At 43.0% G+C, this 18,454-nt stretch overlaps 1 protein-coding gene across 2 annotated transcripts in view; it reads right to left on the bottom strand.

The window, feature by feature from the left end:
* The window catches only part of VPS13C (vacuolar protein sorting 13 homolog C), a 355,707-nt gene that overhangs the window by 210,773 nt on the left and 126,480 nt on the right, over positions 1–18,454 (bottom strand). For both annotated transcript variants that reach the window (XM_044279821.1, XM_044279822.1), the window contains exons 16-21: positions 17,635–17,729; positions 16,883–17,025; positions 6,158–6,350; positions 4,268–4,382; positions 2,464–2,600; positions 1,155–1,281 (exon numbers count right to left, since the gene is read on the bottom strand). In XM_044279821.1, the coding sequence (XP_044135756.1) occupies positions 1,155–1,281; positions 2,464–2,600; positions 4,268–4,382; positions 6,158–6,350; positions 16,883–17,025; positions 17,635–17,729 (810 nt within the window). The remainder of the gene's footprint in view (positions 1–1,154; positions 1,282–2,463; positions 2,601–4,267; positions 4,383–6,157; positions 6,351–16,882; positions 17,026–17,634; positions 17,730–18,454) is intronic.

Below are 18,454 nucleotides of genomic sequence, written 5' to 3'. Positions count from 1 at the left end.
ACATTTTTACTTTTTTTGTTATTTTTGCAAAAAAATGACATTTTTCACTTCCAGCTGTAAAATTTTGCAAAAAAAAAAAAACGACATCCATATATAAATTTTTCGCTAAATTTATTGTTCTACATGTCTTTGATAAAAAAAATAAAAATGTTTGGGCAAAAAAAAATAAAAAAATGGTTTCGGTCTGTACGACCTTCTTCAGCGGGCTCTGTAGGCAGGGTCAGGAGGCTGGCGCTGGATGTCGATTGTCTCTGGGTTTGGCGCTCTAGTTACAGTACGGGACGGCGCCGTCCCGTACCGTAAATAGAGCGCCAAACCCAGAGACAATCGACATCCAGCGCCAGCCTCCTGACCCTGCCTACAGAGCCCGCTGAAGAAGGTCGTACAGACCGAAATGTTCGGGAATTATCTGATATGGCACATACTTACTATATGTAAATGAATTGCACTATGAATTGCACTGGATGTACATGAACGATATTCTGTATACTAAAAATTAAAATGTGAAACTTTATTTTGCAAAAAAACTTTTGGAGTGCCGTGGATTTAACTTATATTGTCTAAACCACTCTCACAGGCACCCACACTGGATCCAAGGTGTGCGGAGTACAAAATTATCTAATTAACCATTCCATTTAGTGACAGTGTACATTCCCAGAGGATCTCCGTATTCTTTAAGCTCCTCTTCTGCTGCAATTGGCTGGTACAGCATAGCAGCCAGTCGCAGAGCTTAAAGAGAACACCAAACACCAGTGTTCACCGTCTAATCTGGAGGGTGATTGGTGCTGTCCCTTTCAGTACCAATCACCCCTATAGGAGCCCACCTGCCGCAGTATCACTATTTTTTACAGTGAGGAATTGCAATTTTGCGATCAGGGGAGGTACAATCTCCATGGGCTCTCAGTTATGATGGCTCCTTGTTGGGGACAGCAGCAATCTTAGCGTATTCACCATGAGATTAGTCACGGTAACCAGTAATCATATCACTGTAGATGTATGGCGTGGGTCCGCAGCTCCCCGATGGCCACAATGTACATGTCCAGAAGGGGTTATAGAAAAATTTTCAATAAGCCATCCTTAATAAATTTTAAAAATCATTTCCTGCAAATCATGAACATTTATAAGAGGATCATTTAACATATACTACACAATACCTGGTTTGGTGAACAACATTTGCACTTTTTTTAGCCGTACATTAAATTTATCGTAGGCTTTATCCATAAGCTCCTCCAGTGAAGAAGAGCTGGCAGTTGGGAGAGCGTCTCGGTTAATACTATCAATCTGCAAAAAAAAAAAAAAAGGGGGGGGGGGAATTAGTTGACATCTCCTGTATCTAAACCTCAGCTGAAACAGTCGATCAATGGTTTTCCTAAAATATGAAATAATAATATGGCCACTTTGCAGATAAAACTAAGCACGGAGAAGGCCGCGGTTCTCACAAGAAAGCCGATGCCTTCTCAAACAGCTGATTGGCGGGGGTCCTGGGTGTCGGACTCCAACCGATCAGATAATGATGACCTATCAGTAGTATTTGATTATGAAATACATGCAAGAAAAACAACGAGAGGCACAAATACAATTTTTATTAGCTTTTTTCATCAAACTGTGAATTCTAATTCATAATTCTGAAATTTGGAGTACTTTTACTATCTTACAGTATTGCACTAAGGGTTCATGCACATGCCCGTGATCGGCATAGGAAACGGGTCCCAGTGTCTGCCGGATTCCCCGGTCCAACCGTGCTCCTTCTGAACCGACTATCAGCGTTTCATGATACAGTCAATTAATATCACAATTTAGTACAAGAGATCAGATCTGAAATGACTGCATCACAAAACACTATGATACAGCCAGTTCAGAGGAGCCTTGGTCGGCACGGGGATCCGACAGACACATGTGCCGATCAGAGTCAGGTCCATGAGACTCCAACAGTATTTTCCAGGAAATCCTTCAGGAATACAAGAGGGGCCTTATATCTTAGAAGGAAAGTGTATTTACATGCAGTAACTTAAATGTCAGTTATTTCTTTATAACGATTTCATTTACAGTTACAATGGGCAGGAGTCACAGATAAGGTTACATAATTCAACTACAAGGTTGATTACGTGTTTATTCACACAACACATTTGCAGCCTCTGCTACAGAAAACAAGTACAAAGCATTTACCAAATCACCCCCATAAATAGCTTAGGCTGGATTTTGTGGTCACATAACCTGAAAACATGTAGTAGGAGAGATACAGACAAATGAGGCTGAGTGATCTAAATTCGGCATCCATACCTTCTAAATTTAGACACAGATCAGGTCATTTTACTCTCCTGCAACCACTGAACATGTGGTTCAGGCTGTTTTTAGCAAACTAAGGTTTCAATCACCGAAGGAGATCTCTGTGGCAAATGTCATGTCATGGATCAAACATAATGACAGAAAACAAACACACGTTTCAGCCTTGCTTTTATATACCTGTAAACTACCAAAATCCACAATGATCAGGTCAGTCTTTTCATGATAGAAGCCAGTCTTTGGGATCAACAGGTAAGATGGCTGCAGATTTATCTGCAAGTCAAGAACTTTCCGAGTTTCAATCATATGGGAAAGGCCTAGAAGGAAAATAAAATGGTCAATTTAAGGCACATAACCTTAAGGATACTTTCAGACTTGAGGAAAAGTGATCCGGCAGGAAGTTCCGGAACCGGAACCGGAAGTCACCGGAACCGCCTGCCGGATCAGTCAAGACGTATGCCAACTGATGGCATTTGTAAGACTAATCAGGATCCTGATCATTCTTACAAATGCATTGAAATGCTGAATCTGTCTTTCCGGTGTCATCCGGAAAAATTGATCAGATCCGGCATTCTGGTATTTTGAATGCCAGATCCGGCACTAATACATTCCTATGGAAAAAATGCCGGCATTCAGGCAAGTGTTCAGTTGTTTTGGCTGGATATAAAACCGTAGCATGCTGATCAGGCAAAAAGACTGAACTGAAGACATCCTGAACGATTGCTCTCCATTCAGAATGCATGGGGATATACCTGATCAGTTATTTTCCGGTATAGAGCCCCTAGGACGGAACTCTATGCCGGAAAAGAAAACCACTAGTGTGAAAGTATCCTAAGTAATGCATAAAAATGTTCATATATGGCCCTTTTATGTGAGAGGGCATAGTTGTATATGGTAATAAAAAAAAAAGTTATATAAACATCAGAAAACACAACACTTGGACCAGGATACAGCAAAACTCACATAAAATGGCTATTATTCAACTTCATAATGGTTTCAGAAATTGACTCTTAAATATCGATATAAATTTAAAGGGGTTGTCCCATCTGACACAATGGGGGCTGTGACACAGTGAGGGGAATGGTCTGGGAAAACAGGTATTTTCATCCCAGTGTATGGTGCTGGGCTGATTTGCAGCCAAGTGCGGTCAAATACCAGACTGGATTTTAAGTGCCGATCTGGGTTTTTGGCAGCACCTGGCTGTCCTTAAATAGCAGCAGGATCTCTGTGTTGGGATCCGAGGCTTGGTGACAGGTTGGAGGGCTGATACCCATAGGCCGAGGAAACATGCCCCCTAAAGTCTGCCATGGACTGCTGAAGGCAGAACTGACATCAAGGTGACTTGTCTTATATGAACTTTTCAATTTGTGTGAAGTAACACCAAAATGTACTTTCCATTGTTGCTTCAAGTGTGAATAAACACTGAAGTTTTGCGCTAAGAACTTTTGCCTTTGTACTGTGTCCGCTTACCCCATCTACCAGAGCGAAACCCCACAGGGCATATCGCTAGGATATGTCCCCATTGTCAGATGTGGGACCCGCACCTATCTCGTAAACGCAGCCGAAAATGAAGCCAGAAAAGTGGTGTCCAGCAAGCGTTCTTATTGGCCCGCTGAAAAAAGCCCAACGGCGCGCTCGTCTATTTTCAGAATCCCCATAGAAATTAATAGGAGTGCACCTCTAGGGTAGCGCTATCACTATGTGATCGGTGGGGGTCTGACACCAGACATACCCATTGATCAGCGGTCCTGCAGTTTTTCTGGCACCAGAAGAACACAACTATGTCCATTGTGTATAGGATAGCGTTGGTTACTGCAGCGCTGCTTCCACTGCAGTAAATGGGAGCAGTGCTGCAGTAACCAGCCCTGTCCACTGCACAACAGACAGCGCTGTGTAGTGCCGCTGCCGGAAATGCCGCAGAACAACTGACTGCACAGTTTCAGCAGCAGCATTTCTCAGCAGTTTTTTATTTTAATTAGGATACCTGACGTAGTTCTTTCTTTAATCTCTTCTAGTTTCATCAATGTAGCAGAAGTCAGCTGTTCTAAATCCATCCCTTTGTGCGTCTGGAAAAAGTCTGCTAGTGCGTTTATTGTTGCCTACCATAGAAAATACAACAGAAACAGTGATACCTGACATTGCATGTCAAACTGGACATAGATCTCTATTCATTTTCTTTATTTTAAGGGGTTCTTTGGTAATATATACGGTAAATGCAGTATGATCTACACAGCTCAAGTTGCATTTCTGCCCTTTAGAAGAAATTACAGAAATGTACCTATGGATCTTCCATACCTTCCAAACTCTTTAATATTATTTTTTAAAGAAGTCAGATACATATTTTAAATGATTGTATCTTACCATAGACAGAACATCTTTTAAATAAATTGTACTGGTTAAATTATCTGTGTGTCTATGACCACTGCATTTTTATGGTCATAATTATCCTTTCAATTTGAAATCTTAACTGGGTATAAGACAACCGTTTACACATGACTGAATAGGGCATATAATAGGGGACACCCCACCTACAACCCTTACTGTACCATCCATCAGACAGCCTCTGCTATTCCACCACTTCAGTTATATCAGAATTCCCAGGAGCACATCATAGGAGGAATAATCATACAGAGGTTGTCCACAATGTACTGTACAGCCTATCAAAATGTGTAAACTTTAGGCCTCATGCACACAACCGTATACATTTTGCGTTCTGCAAATTTCACATTCACAAAACACAGATACTGGCTGGTTGTTTTTCAAACTCCTGTAGATATGTCCTATCCTCGTCCGCAAAATGGACAAGAATAGGACGTGTTCTTTTGCCCGCATCTAATGCAGCCCCATTGAAATAAACCGGTCCACAAAAATGTGTATCAGATGCAGACCAAACATACGGTCGTGTGCATGAGACCTAAAAGGCATCTGTCAGATTTGTACCTATGACACTGGCTGACCTGTTGCATGCGCACTTAGCAGCTCAAGACATCTGTGTTGGTCCCATGTTCATACTCATTAGGCTCCTTTCACACCTGCGTTCAGGTGTCCGCTCGTGAGCTCCGTTTGAAGGGGCTCATAAGCGGCCCTGAATGCAGCCGTCTGGCCCTAATGCATTCTCAGTGGAGGCGGATCCACTGAGAATGCATCCGCCTGCCAGCGCTCAGCCTCCGCTCCGCTCAGTGAGCGGACACCTGAACGCTGCAAGCAGCGTTCGGGTGTCCGCCTGGCCGTGCGGATCCGTTCCGACTTATAATGGAAGTCAATGGGGACGGATCCGCTTGAAGATGACACCATATGGCTCAATCTTCAAGCGGATCCGTCCCCCATTGACTTTCAATGTAAAGTCTGAACGGATCTGCTCAGGCTACTTTCACACTTTGAAAATTTTTCTAAGTTATAATGCAGACGGATCCGTTCTGAACGGAGCCACCGTCTGCATTAATATTCAGAACGGATCCGATCGAACGCTAGTGTGAAAGTAGCCTAACTGAGAAAAATTATGTTTTAACATATGCAAATGAGCCTCTAGGAGCACCGGGGGTGTAGTCATTACTACTAGAGGTTCAGGTCTCTGTAATTGCTGTGCTTTCTCCCCTTTTATTGACAGGGCCAGGTGTGTTCACCTATCACGTAGGCAAAAGATAGGTAAAGCATTGGCCTTACAACTAGTTTACTCAGGCTACAGATCAGTTGTGAAATTATATAAAATAAAATAAAATAAAATAAAATAAAATAAAATAATGAGAGCCACTGGTCCTCCCAAAACAATGTTCCAAAATAAGCTTAATTTTCTGTCATCTTTCGGCAGTCAAGAGTATAGCAATGAAATGGTCAAAAAGTGCTCATCATAGCCATGAAATGCAGGTGAACTTACAGCATCGTAAATTATCTCCACAGGCTGGGACTGCACCGCTAGGACTTGATCAGCAGCATGGTCTTCAGGGTTAGTTTCAAACTGGATCTTAAGGAGTGATGATTCAGTGGAGCCAATCATACTCACTAGAGATGGAACGATATTTTTCTGTTTCAGACCTGTTACATACCAGTGGTCCAGTTTTGCCTGTATTCTGAAATTGCAAAACCAGAACACACTAGATTAATATATCATATAAACTAGAGTATATTTCCCATTGGACATTTACTTTGAAGCAAAATACCTTGTGCACCTAAACACATTTAGGAGGTGCAGATCATTAAATCAAACAGGGATTTACAGGTATATTATTCTAGCACAGAAAGCTTAAAGGGGCACGAATATCATATCAATATCAGATCAGCGAGGTCTGACTCCCAGCACCACCACCTTTCAGCAGTTTGAAGGGGTAGAAATCATGCAAGCGCTGCATCCTCTTCAATATTCACCTGCACAATGTCTTTCTTATAAAGGAGGTGCAGTGTAATCACAGCGTCCTTTCCTATTCACTTGGGTAGGACAAGAGGTTGCAAGTGTACTGTTCATATAAGGGAGACAGCTTTCAATATCGAAAAGGACACAGTGCTGGTACGAGCAATGCAACCCCTGTCAAACAGCTGCAGGAGTGGTACCCCTGTTGATCTGCTAGTGATGACCTTGATGTTATCCCACTGCTTGAAACAACTTGAAAGTGACCCTTCCATCAGAAGTTTATTTTTTAAAATTCAATATTTATAGATTTTTTGACCGCTTTTCTTTTTCATTTCAGCAGTACTATACCATTGGAAAATATAAAAAATGTCCTTCTGTGGCAGTCAACACAAATGAAAAAGACAAATGCAGAGAAGTAATTGTCAGTTTACTGGTGCTGTGGGGGGAAACATTATCTGAAGGGTAATCCTTAAGATGTTAGCAGGTGTGGAATGGGGATGACAGATCTACACATCCAAGATATTAGATGTCCACAAAAGAGCATTGCACTTATCAGTGTAACGCGTGATGCTCTAACTGAGTCAATTGAGATATAGAATATGCCCTGTACTAAAGTTATTCTCTCAAGCTGTGACTTATACTAGGGGTGGAACCATCCCCCTAGCTCCTGATGATGTGCACTTACAGGCACAGAAACACGTAGAGCACAATCGGCAGGAGCATTCCCATAGTGGCAGGGAACTTGTTTGATTGTGTGACATTTATGCAGCGATCCTGGTTTCCCAATCTCCCACATTGACAGCTCACCAATTCCCCTTCAGTGGGTGGATTATTGTCTGGAGCTTGGTTTTTGGAGGTGGAACAGTGTTATCTGCAGTATCCAGATTGGTCCACCTCCATTATAACATAGAAACATAGAATGTGTCGGCAGATAAGAACCATTTGGCCCATCTAGTCTGCCCAATATACTAAATACTATGGATAGCCCCTGGCCCTATCTTATATGAAGGATGGCCTTATGCCTATCCCATGCATGCTTAAACTCCTCCACTGTATTTGCAGCTACCACTTCTGCAGGAAGGCTATTCCATGCATCCACTACTCTCTCAGTAATACTTCCTGATATTACTTTTAAACCTTTACCCCTCTAATTTAAAACTATGTCCTCTTGTAGCAGTTTTTCTTCTTTTAAATATTCTCTCCTCTTTTACCTTGTTGATTCCCTTTATGTATTTAAAAGTTTCTATCATATCCCCTCTGTCTCGGCTTTCTTCCAAGCTATACATGTTCAGGTCCTTTAATCTTTCCTGGTAAGTTTTATCCTGCAATCCATGTACTAGTTTAGTAGCTCTTCTCTGAACTCTCTCCAAAGTATCAATATCCTTCTGGAGATATGGTCTCCAGTACTGAGACCAATACTCCAAATGAGGTCTCACTAGTGCTCTGTAGAGCGGCATGAGCACCCCCCTCTTTCTACTGGTAATGCCTCTCCCTATACACCCAAGCATTCTGCTAGCATTTCCTGCTGCTCTATGACATTGTCTGCCTACCTTTAAGTCTTCTGAAATAATGACCCCTAAATCCCTTTCCTCAGATACTGAGTTTAGGACTGTATCACTGATTTTATATTCTGCTCTTGGGTTTTTACACCCCAGGTGCATTATCTTGCACTCAAGATTACATTTTAGTTGCCAGATTTTTGACCATTTCTCTAGTTTTCCTAAATCTTTTTCCATTTGGTGTATCCCTCCAGGAACATCAACCCTATTACAAATCTTTATGTCATCAGCAAAAAGACACACCTTACCATCGAGGCCTTCTGCAATTTCGCTGATAAAGATATTAAACAATATGGGTCCCAGAACAGATCCCCGAGGTACCCCACTGGTAACAAGACCATGGTCTGAATATACTACATTTACTACGACCCTCTGTTGCCTGTCCCTAAGCCACTGCCTAATCCATTCAACAATATGGGAGTCCAAGCACAAAGACTGCAATTTATTGATAAACCTTCTATGTGGGACAGTATCAAAAGCCTTACTAAAGTCTAGATAAGCGATGTCTACTGCACCTCCTCCATCTATTATTTTAGTCACCCAATCAAAAATAAATAAAAATCAATAGGATTAGTTTGACATTATCTCCCTGAAGTAAACCCATGCTGTTTTATTTAATCTTTCAATCCATGGGATTTTAGATGTTCCACGATACTCTCCTTAAGTATGGTTTCCATTAATTTCCCCACTATTGATGTCAGGCTTACTGGCCTATAGTTGCCCGATTCTTCCCTACTAACTTTCTTGTGAATGGGCACAACATTTGCTAATTTCCAATCTTCTGGGACGACTCCTGTTACCAGTGATTGGTTAAATAAATCTGTTAATGGTTTTGCTAGTTCACCGCTAAGCTCTTTTAATAGCTTTGGGTGTATCCCATCAGGCCCCTGTGACTTATTTGTATTAATTTTAGACAGCTGACTTAGAACCTCTTCCTCTGTAAAGACACATGCATCAAAAGATTCATTTGTCTTCTTTCCTAAGGCTACTTTCACATTAGCGTTCGGGGCTCCGCTTGTGAGTTCCGTTTGAAGGCTCTCACAATCGGCCCCGAACGGATCCGTACTGCCCTAATGCATTCTGAGTGGATGCGGATCCGCTCAGAATGCATCAGTCTGGCAGCGTTTGGCCTCAGCTCCGCTCAGCAGGCGGACACCCGAATGCTGCTTGCAGCGTTCAGGTGTCTGCCTGGCCGTGGGGAGGCAAACGGATCCGTCCAGACTTACAATGTAAGTCAACGGGGACGGATCCGTTTGAAGTTGACACAATATGGCTCAATTTTCAAACGGATCCGTCCCCCATTGACTTTCAATGTAAAGTCTGGATGGATCTGTCTGAGCTACTTTCAAACTTAGAATTTTTTCTAAAATATAATGCAGACGGATCCGTTCTGAACGGATCCCATCGTCTGCATTATATGAGCGGATCCGTCTGTGCAGACCCCAGACGGATCCGCTCTGAACGCAAGTGTGAAAGTAGCCTAACTGAGGTCCTTTTCCTTCATTTTCCTTTGTAAAAACTGCCCGCTACGATTTGGACCGCACAGCCGCAGTGGAAAGGGACAGGGGAGGGGAGTAAACGGGCGGGCAGAGGCGCACGGAGGGCGGAGTTATCAGCCGTTTAGGAGGTGCCTGCCTGGGGCTCCGAGGATTGAGAGACCGCCCTGGGCACTTGAGAGGGCTCAGAACATAATCTTATAACTTCATTTTCGGCAAAAAGAAAAGTCCGTTTTCTACCACAAAGGTACCGTTTTTATGTTCTGGCTGGATCACATAACCCTATTTTAACGGTCTAACATGCTAAAATGTGGTGACAGACTCCCTTTAAGGTAATGATTATTTTTCTCCTTCCTAAGTACAACAGAAATATTGTCCAAATATGAATCTTTATGTAAAAAACTATGATTTAAATCAAGCCTTCCTGACTAGTGATTTAAATCGCGATTTAAATCGGTTTGATTTAAATCAAATCCACCCTGATCCACCCTGACCAGGTTGGATTCGTGCCGGGACTGGAGGCTCATGACAACACCCTGAAAACATATATTATCCATTATGCAAAAACCAGCAACATCCCTCTCATGATTCTGTCCCTAGATGCTGAAAAAGCCTTCAACCGTATTTCCTGGATCTCTATCTGCTCTGCCCATGTGAATAGGTTTAGGATTTTTATCGAAAATCCTCCGTTTGCACCAACAACCTGGGGGCACTGTCTGGGGGCAGCCACAAGGAGGCGTTACACTGTCTGGGGGCAGCCACAAGGAGGCGTTACACTGTCAGGGGGCAGCCACAAGGAGGCGTTACACTGTCTGGGGGCAGCCACAAGGAGGCGTTACACTGTCTGGGGGCAGCCACAAGGAGGCGTTACACTGTCTGAGGGCAGCCACAAGGAGGCGTTACACTGTCTGAGGGCAGCCACAAGGAGGCGTTACACTGTCTGGGGGCAGCCACAAGGAGACGTTATACTGTATGGGGACAGCCACAAGGAGACGTTATACTGTATGGGGACAGCCACAAGGAGACATTCTACTGTATGGGGACAGCCACAAGGAGACATTCTACTGTATGGGGCAGCCACAAGGAGACATTCTACTGTATGGGGCAGCCACAAGGAGACATTCTACTGTATGGGGACAGCCAGGCAGCCACAAGGAGACGTTAACTGTTATACTTTTATATGTCATTTCTCACCATTTCGGGTATCTGTAACTAGTCGATTGACTTCTAGTAACAACAAAAACATTACAAAGGTTAATTCTATACCAGAAGGAGTGGCTTATAGTAGGGATGTCCCGATACCATTTTTTTTTTTTTTTTTTTTTAGACAGAGTACGAGTACCAATACTCTTATTTAAGTACTCACAGATACCAATTATAACAAGTAAATAACATTTATTTTGTGACCACTGACCAACCAAAAGTCAAAAAAAAAACAAAACAGCCCCCAGCCTCTGATCAGCCCCCCAGCCTCTCCCTCTTATCAGCCCCCTCTGGTAACTCAACACCCCCCCCCCCCCCCCATCAGTGGTGGCAGTGGGCAGTGCGCCCCCCCCCCCCCCCCCCCAGTATTAATCATTGGTGGCAGTGGCCACAGGGTCCCCCTCCCATCATTGGTGGCAGTGGGCAGTTCCGATCGGAGTCCCAGCAGTGTAATGCTGGGGCTCCGATCGGTTACCATGGCAGCCAGGATGCTACTGAAGTCTTGGCTGCCATGGTATGTTAGTGAGCAGCATTATGCTCACGTGCGCCGTGGCCGCTCCTTCTGTCTGTGCAGCGCATTGCTAATGAGAAGGAGACTATGAGAAGAAGGAGCGCCCTGGCTGCCATGGTAACAGATTGGAGCCCCAGCATTACACTGCTGGGACTTCGATCGGAACTGCCCACTGCCCCCACTGCTGAGAGCGCCGCCGCAAGCGGCCAGCAGGGGCGGGCGGCCGCAGATTTAGAAGCGATCAGCACACATGACCGCTTCTATGACGTCACGAAATACCGCGGTATTTAGGTAACCGCGATATCACCATATCGCCGTTTTTTTTAATACTGCGCTATATCTTGATACCGGTATATCGCCCAAGCCCCCCAGCCCCCCCCCCCCCTTTTCCATAATGGTACGCGACAAGGCTGTCCATTGTCTCCCCTGCTTTATGTCTTTGTTATGGAACATCTTGTGTCCTCCATCCGCAACAATCCAGACATCTCAGGAGTAAAAATTGGAGGCCACGAATACAAATGCACGGCTTTTGCAGATGATCTCCTGCCATGTTCTGTCGGGGTCTTCCCTGAAGCCTTTATCCCTACTGTTGGAGACCCCAAGCCCTTCAGCATAAAACTCTTTTGAACACTTACAATTACAGCATTTTTACTCCTCCATGCGCAAAACCCACACATGATCCCGAAATTTCCCACCATTTGAACAGATATGCATGGCCCAGTCTGATATTCAGGAATATTTCAACCATATACAAGCTACTAAAACACCAACTCTCTTCACACCTCCCCCCTTTCTGTCAGGCCTGGGAGCGTGACCTGGGTATACACATCACCCCCTCCTCAGTGGAATAGGAGCTGTCTAATAGCCCACAAAGCCCTGATCTCCACTAAGGCCCAGGAAACAAGTTAGAACATAATCTCCAGATGGTACAGGGTGCCCATGCTTCTCCATAGGTGGCTCCCTACGGTGTCAGACCGCTGCTGGAGATGTCACACAGAGGAAGGTACGATGATCCATATCTGGTGGCGCTGTGATGTCCTGCGCCCCTTTTGTACATATAAACAATACAAGAGGTGACTGGCATCCCTGTACCAAACTCCCCTGAGTCTCTTTTAACGCTTGACTTTAACATTCACGCTTATAAGAAAACCGCTCCAAAAGTATATGATTCATGCAGCAAAAGCAGTTATCCCACGACACTGGAAATACCCCTTCCCCTCCCACGCTGGAGGAATGGTTCAAGGAGATCACCCTTTACCAGCGAATGGAAGATCTAATTACCCTGAAACCCTTAGATTCCTCACGTTTTATAAAAACCTGGGGTCCATGGGACACCTGTCCCACTTTTTCCCTCCCCCTCATTCCTTCTCTTGTTTCTTTTTCTTTTCCTTTTCAGTTATGCTCCCTTTTCTCCTCTTTCTAGTCATTTAACCAATGTTTATGTTTTATGATTGATTACTTGTCTTAAATCATGCAACAGCATGGGCAAAGATTTATGAGCACAGAAAGTTACTTGTGCTCACCTATACTGTATGTTTATTACGAGATTGTATTCTATGATGTTGTATAGAAAATATTTACCCTGAAAACTTTAATAAAACTTGAATAAATAAAATATACGGCAGTTTGCCGACTTATATCTGTCGCAGATTGCGGCACAAAGGTTATTTCCGCCGCAATCTGAAACTTTTCCGTGCTCTCGCCAGATCTTAAAAAAGGGGGGGGCGTGGCATGGACGGACTGGCAGGCCTGTCTCATTTACCATTTTCTATGCCTGTTTTAGGCGTAGAACATGGTCTAAATTTGAGCCAGCTTGAAGCTAGCTAAGATTTGGACTGGAGGTGGATGCACCTCTTCATAACTTCGGCGGATCCACTGCCAGTGCACGGGGTTATTAAGACCAGCGTCTAAAAGTGCTTAACAAGAATCACTACTTTTTGTAGGTCACATTCTCCTGTATATAGAATATATATAATAGCCCACCCGCGCTCCCAAACACTACCAGGACTCGGTATCCGTCAGATGATCGCAGCTAGAGTCCCTGCCACAGTCTGCTGCTGTGACTGTTAGGTTCAAAATATCATCAAGGTCTGATTTCAGGATATGAAGTCAGAGTAGGGACTAGCGCAGATCTGGATGCCTATATGGGTTGGGGGTGATTTGGTTTGTATGTCAGAGAAGCGTCGCTGACCTGCTTCTGATGGTAATCTATGTAACAAGTAAGCGTTGTCTTTAATGAGGCTACAAGTGATTACCTGTATCAAGTGGCGATCTGTGGATAAGGTTCCAAGTGGTTGATTCTGCTTTAGATGGCGATCCTTACAGAGATGTTCTTCCTGTTGTTGGATCCGGATAGGTTCAGGCTCAACCTCGAGTGTGGGTGGCGCTCCGGCCGGTAGCTAATCCACTCACACGAGGGAACCCCAGTTGAAGTCCGGGAACTTCGGCGTGTGACGTCACCGCACTGTGTATGGAAGCCTACAGGGGACACAATTAATCCGACGCGTTTCTGAGCCAAAACGGGCTCCTTCGTCAGGGATAGTAAGGTGTGTCTCTCCTGCAGATAAATAGGCTACCGTTCCCATGACAACCACTGGTTTGTTTGGATCAGGAATATTTAACCCTATCTGTACTGTTTTGTGTTTAGATTTAATTTAATCAAATGCAAACAGTTCAATCTCTTGATTAAGGCCATATGGGGCCAGGCTGTTTAATTTAAAGATCCATTTGCTTTCTTTTCTGGACATCTCCTTTATGTAATTGCCACCTCTCTTGTTAATGGGTACTTTTTCAATCCCTCCAAAGGTAGATCCATTAAATTTGCTTGCATGATACTGTGTATAATGGCGGGATAGCGGATGACCCTCAAATTTTTTGTGTATATTTCTCACATGTTCTCCAATTCTTGTTTTGAGTAGTCTCTTTGTCCTACCCACATATATTTTCTGGCACGGGCATTTTATATAATATATTAAACCTACCGTGTTGCAGGTCATGTAATGGTTGAGTTTGAAGGTAGACTCTTTTGTCTTAATTTCTGTAATTGGGCCTTTAATGGATTTATTGCTCAGTCTGCAGTTTGCGCATAATTTACACGGAAAAAATCCCTTTTTCAGGTTGCATTTATTTGTAGGTAGTTTTTTTGTTGTTGTAGTGGCAGAGGGTGCCACCATATTCAGGAGGTTGGGTGTCTTCTTGAATATAAATTTTGGGAGCCCTGTCATCATTTCTCCAATTTGTTTGTCTTGTCTTAATATTTCCCAATGCCTTTTTATGATTTTTTTGAAGGTAGATGCACCTTCGCTATAGTTGCTGATAATAGGGATGTCGATTATATGTGGGTTATTTTCATTTGTTGTTTTCTCAACCGGTTTGTTCTGCAGAAGTGCGCGTTGATCCAAATTATTGATTTGCTCTGTGATAGGTGTCAATTTTCTTATATCATACCCCTTGTCTATAAATTTTTTATTAAGTTTCATTACTTCGACTTTGTAATCCTCCACGTCAGTGCAATTTCTCCTAGCACGTATGTATTGACTGCGTGGGATATTGTTGAGCCAGGTGGGTAGGTGGCAACTATTCAAGGGTATGAAGCTGTTTGTGTCAGTTGGTTTATGGTAAGTTTTTGTTAAAATTGAGCCATTTGAGATGGATATGGTCAGGTCCAGAAAGTTAATCTCGGTCCTGCTCCAGGTAGGACTAAAATTCAGATAAAAGTCATTTTTATTTAGATTCGTTAAAAATTGTTCTAATAAAAGTTCATCTCCCTTCCATATAAAAATCACGTCGTCTATAAAACGTTTCCATAGGACCAGATTCGCACCGATCATAAAAGGGCATTGGGAAATATTAAGACAAGACAAACAAATTGGAGAAATGATGACAGGGCTCCCAAAATTTATATTCAAGAAGACACCCAACCTCCTGAATATGGTGGCACCCTCTGCCACTACAACAACAAAAAAACTACCTACAAATAAATGCAACCTGAAAAAGGGATTTTTTCCGTGTAAATTATGCGCAAACTGCAGACTGAGCAATAAATCCATTAAAGGCCCAATTACAGAAATTAAGACAAAAGAGTCTACCTTCAAACTCAACCATTACATGACCTGCAACACGGTAGGTTTAATATATTATATAAAATGCCCGTGCCAGAAAATATATGTGGGTAGGACAAAGAGACTACTCAAAACAAGAATTGGAGAACATGTGAGAAATATACACAAAAAATTTGAGGGTCATCCGCTATCCCGCCATTATACACAGTATCATGCAAGCAAATTTAATGGATCTACCTTTGGAGGGATTGAAAAAGTACCCATTAACAAGAGAGGTGGCAATTACATAAAGGAGATGTCCAGAAAAGAAAGCAAATGGATCTTTAAATTAAACAGCCTGGCCCCATATGGCCTTAATCAAGAGATTGAACTGTTTGCATTTGATTAAATTAAATCTAAACACAAAACAGTACAGATAGGGTTAAATATTCCTGATCCAAACAAACCAGTGGTTGTCATGGGAACGGTAGCCTATTTATCTGCAGGAGAGACACACCTTACTATCCCTGACGAAGGAGCCCGTTTTGGCTCAGAAACGTGTCGGATTAATTGTGTCCCCTGTAGGCTTCCATACACAGTGCGGTGACGTCACACGCCGAAGTTCCCGGACTTCAACTGGGGTTCCCTCGTGTGAGTGGATTAGCTACCGGCCGGAGCGCCACCCACACTCGAGGTTGAGCCTGAACCTATCCGGATCCAACAACAGGAAGAACATCTCTGTAAGGATCGCCATCTAAAGCAGAATCAACCACTTGGAACCTTATCCACAGATCGCCACTTGATACAGGTAATCACTTGTAGCCTCATTAAAGACAACGCTTACTTGTTACATAGATTACCATCAGAAGCAGGTCAGCGACGCTTCTCTGACATACAAACCAAATCACCCCCAACCCATATAGGCATCCAGATCTGCGCTAGTCCCTACTCTGACTTCATATCCTGAAATCAGACCTTGATGATCTCCTGTATATACTTTGAACTGCTTATAAGAAACCTTTTGGACACAAACAATATCAGTTACAAGGGCCCACTCTAAGCCCTCTTGCACACGACCGTATACCCTCCGAGACATACGGTCCGTGAGCAGGCCAGGTGTCCCGGAGCGGCATTGATCGTGCTCACGGGAGTACACAGCATCATAGATTACAATGATGCTGTGCACGTCAGGCCGCCTGCGGGGCCATTGTCCCCCACTCATATGATCTTAAAAGTCAGTGAATATTTTGTGCTGGGAGTGGATTCACAATATTCACAGCCAGCGCATTTCCCATGAAACCAAAAGGTGGGGGCACCGCAGCCTGCTAATTTAAACTGGACTTGTAAAATGAATCAGCATAAAGAGCAACAATAACCAGTATGACTTTGGCAGTGATCAGAAATAAAATACCCACTTACACCCCCACACAATAACTACAACTCACTTTATAGCCTGTGCTCCTGGTCTCTGGTATATTTTAGTGCTGAGATCAACTATCTGCACCTTCAATGTCTCTGGTGCATGGGCATCTTCTCTGATAATTATAGAGGTGCTAATCAGCTGGAAACTCAGAATATGAGCAACGTACTGGAAAGAACAAAAAGTTATTTTAGCAGAAAGTTTATGCTTTTACAACAACAAATGGCGATGCATTTCTAAATTGGTGCAAAGAGGATGTTCTGTGTCTAACACCCACCACCTATCCATAATTCAGAAATCCTGGAAACATTATCGAAAATTAAAATGATGGGCATCTCATGTGTACATAAGGCTGTGCCTGGTAATATACCTCTGCTCCATTCAAGTAAAGATGTCAGTGAATATTAGAAGGCATTGGACACAGGAAGATCAGAGAAAAGTTACAGACAGACAAATCTAGGACTGTCCTTCTGTCATACATGGTAGAGGAAATGTGGTGGCCCGCTCTTGCTTTTGGTGCTGCACGGGGTAAAGGATGGCTATCATTCCATTCTGTAACATCACCACTGTCTTCTTATCAGTAAGCTGGTGGCCATCTTAGGTGAAAGAGGAGGAGCCTGGTAACCGGTGGCACAAAAAGGTCACATTTACCATTCCCCAGCTACAGATTATTAATTTAGTAAAACCAGAAGGTTTAATAGAAGCTATTTTTTGTCTTCAAGCAGAAATAATTGCCTCTTGCTGCAGTTTTTATGCAAGCACATCTACAGTACTCACCGTTTTGGGCAAACTGAGATTGTAAGAGCTTTCACTGTAACCTATTGCAGTAAAGAGTTTCTTCTTCTCCTCGGGAGTCATTAAGTCATCAATTTCTGAAACACAACATAGCACCAATTTATTATTAATGAAATAGGACAAATAATTTTCTTTATAAAATGGTAATCATGTTTAACGGTTGAATTGTATAAAATAATTAGCGACCTGCCCTTTCCTCCTCACTGTCAAAAGAAGCCTTCATTCGCATCAGAGTCTAGCAATCCTATAGGCATAGCATCACAAGGTCATACTTTCTAGTTTCTGCTTCACTTTGGTCTTTTTCCATACCAAAGTTCAATTTATGTGCAGAGAGCTAAAAACTCTGCAGTCAATATATACAGATTGGGGTAAACTCATCGTTGCTGTTCTGGTGCACTGAATAGTGCAACCACTTAAAAAAAATAAAAAATTATAATCTGCCAATTTTCTGCACTAGTGAAGCTCAGAAGCTGTGATAATCAACCCACACTGGACTGATTGCAGATTGAGATACACACCACACTAAAATTACATAGTACTGTTCCACTCCATTATATAAAAGGCGTTCAAAGTTAATTTGTCTATTAAAGCATGTTGTCTTTTTTAGTGCAGCATTCACTATTAAATCACAAGTTTGTAAATAATTTGCTGTGGTTTCTTCTCAATTGATTTATCACATACATTCCCTTAAAAGAGCCCCTTTCACTCAAAATAAAGACGCAGCATGTTGTAGAGCACGAGGAGCAGAGCAGAGTTCTATAAACCTCTGGGGGGGGGGGGGGGGGGATCTGTAAAATTTGTA

Source organism: Bufo gargarizans, chromosome 2 (assembly GCF_014858855.1).
Source record: "Bufo gargarizans isolate SCDJY-AF-19 chromosome 2, ASM1485885v1, whole genome shotgun sequence".
Lineage (NCBI taxonomy): Eukaryota > Metazoa > Chordata > Amphibia > Anura > Bufonidae > Bufo > Bufo gargarizans.
Note: the sequence above shows the minus strand (reverse complement) of the source record. Positions and strands in the feature narration are given on the sequence as shown.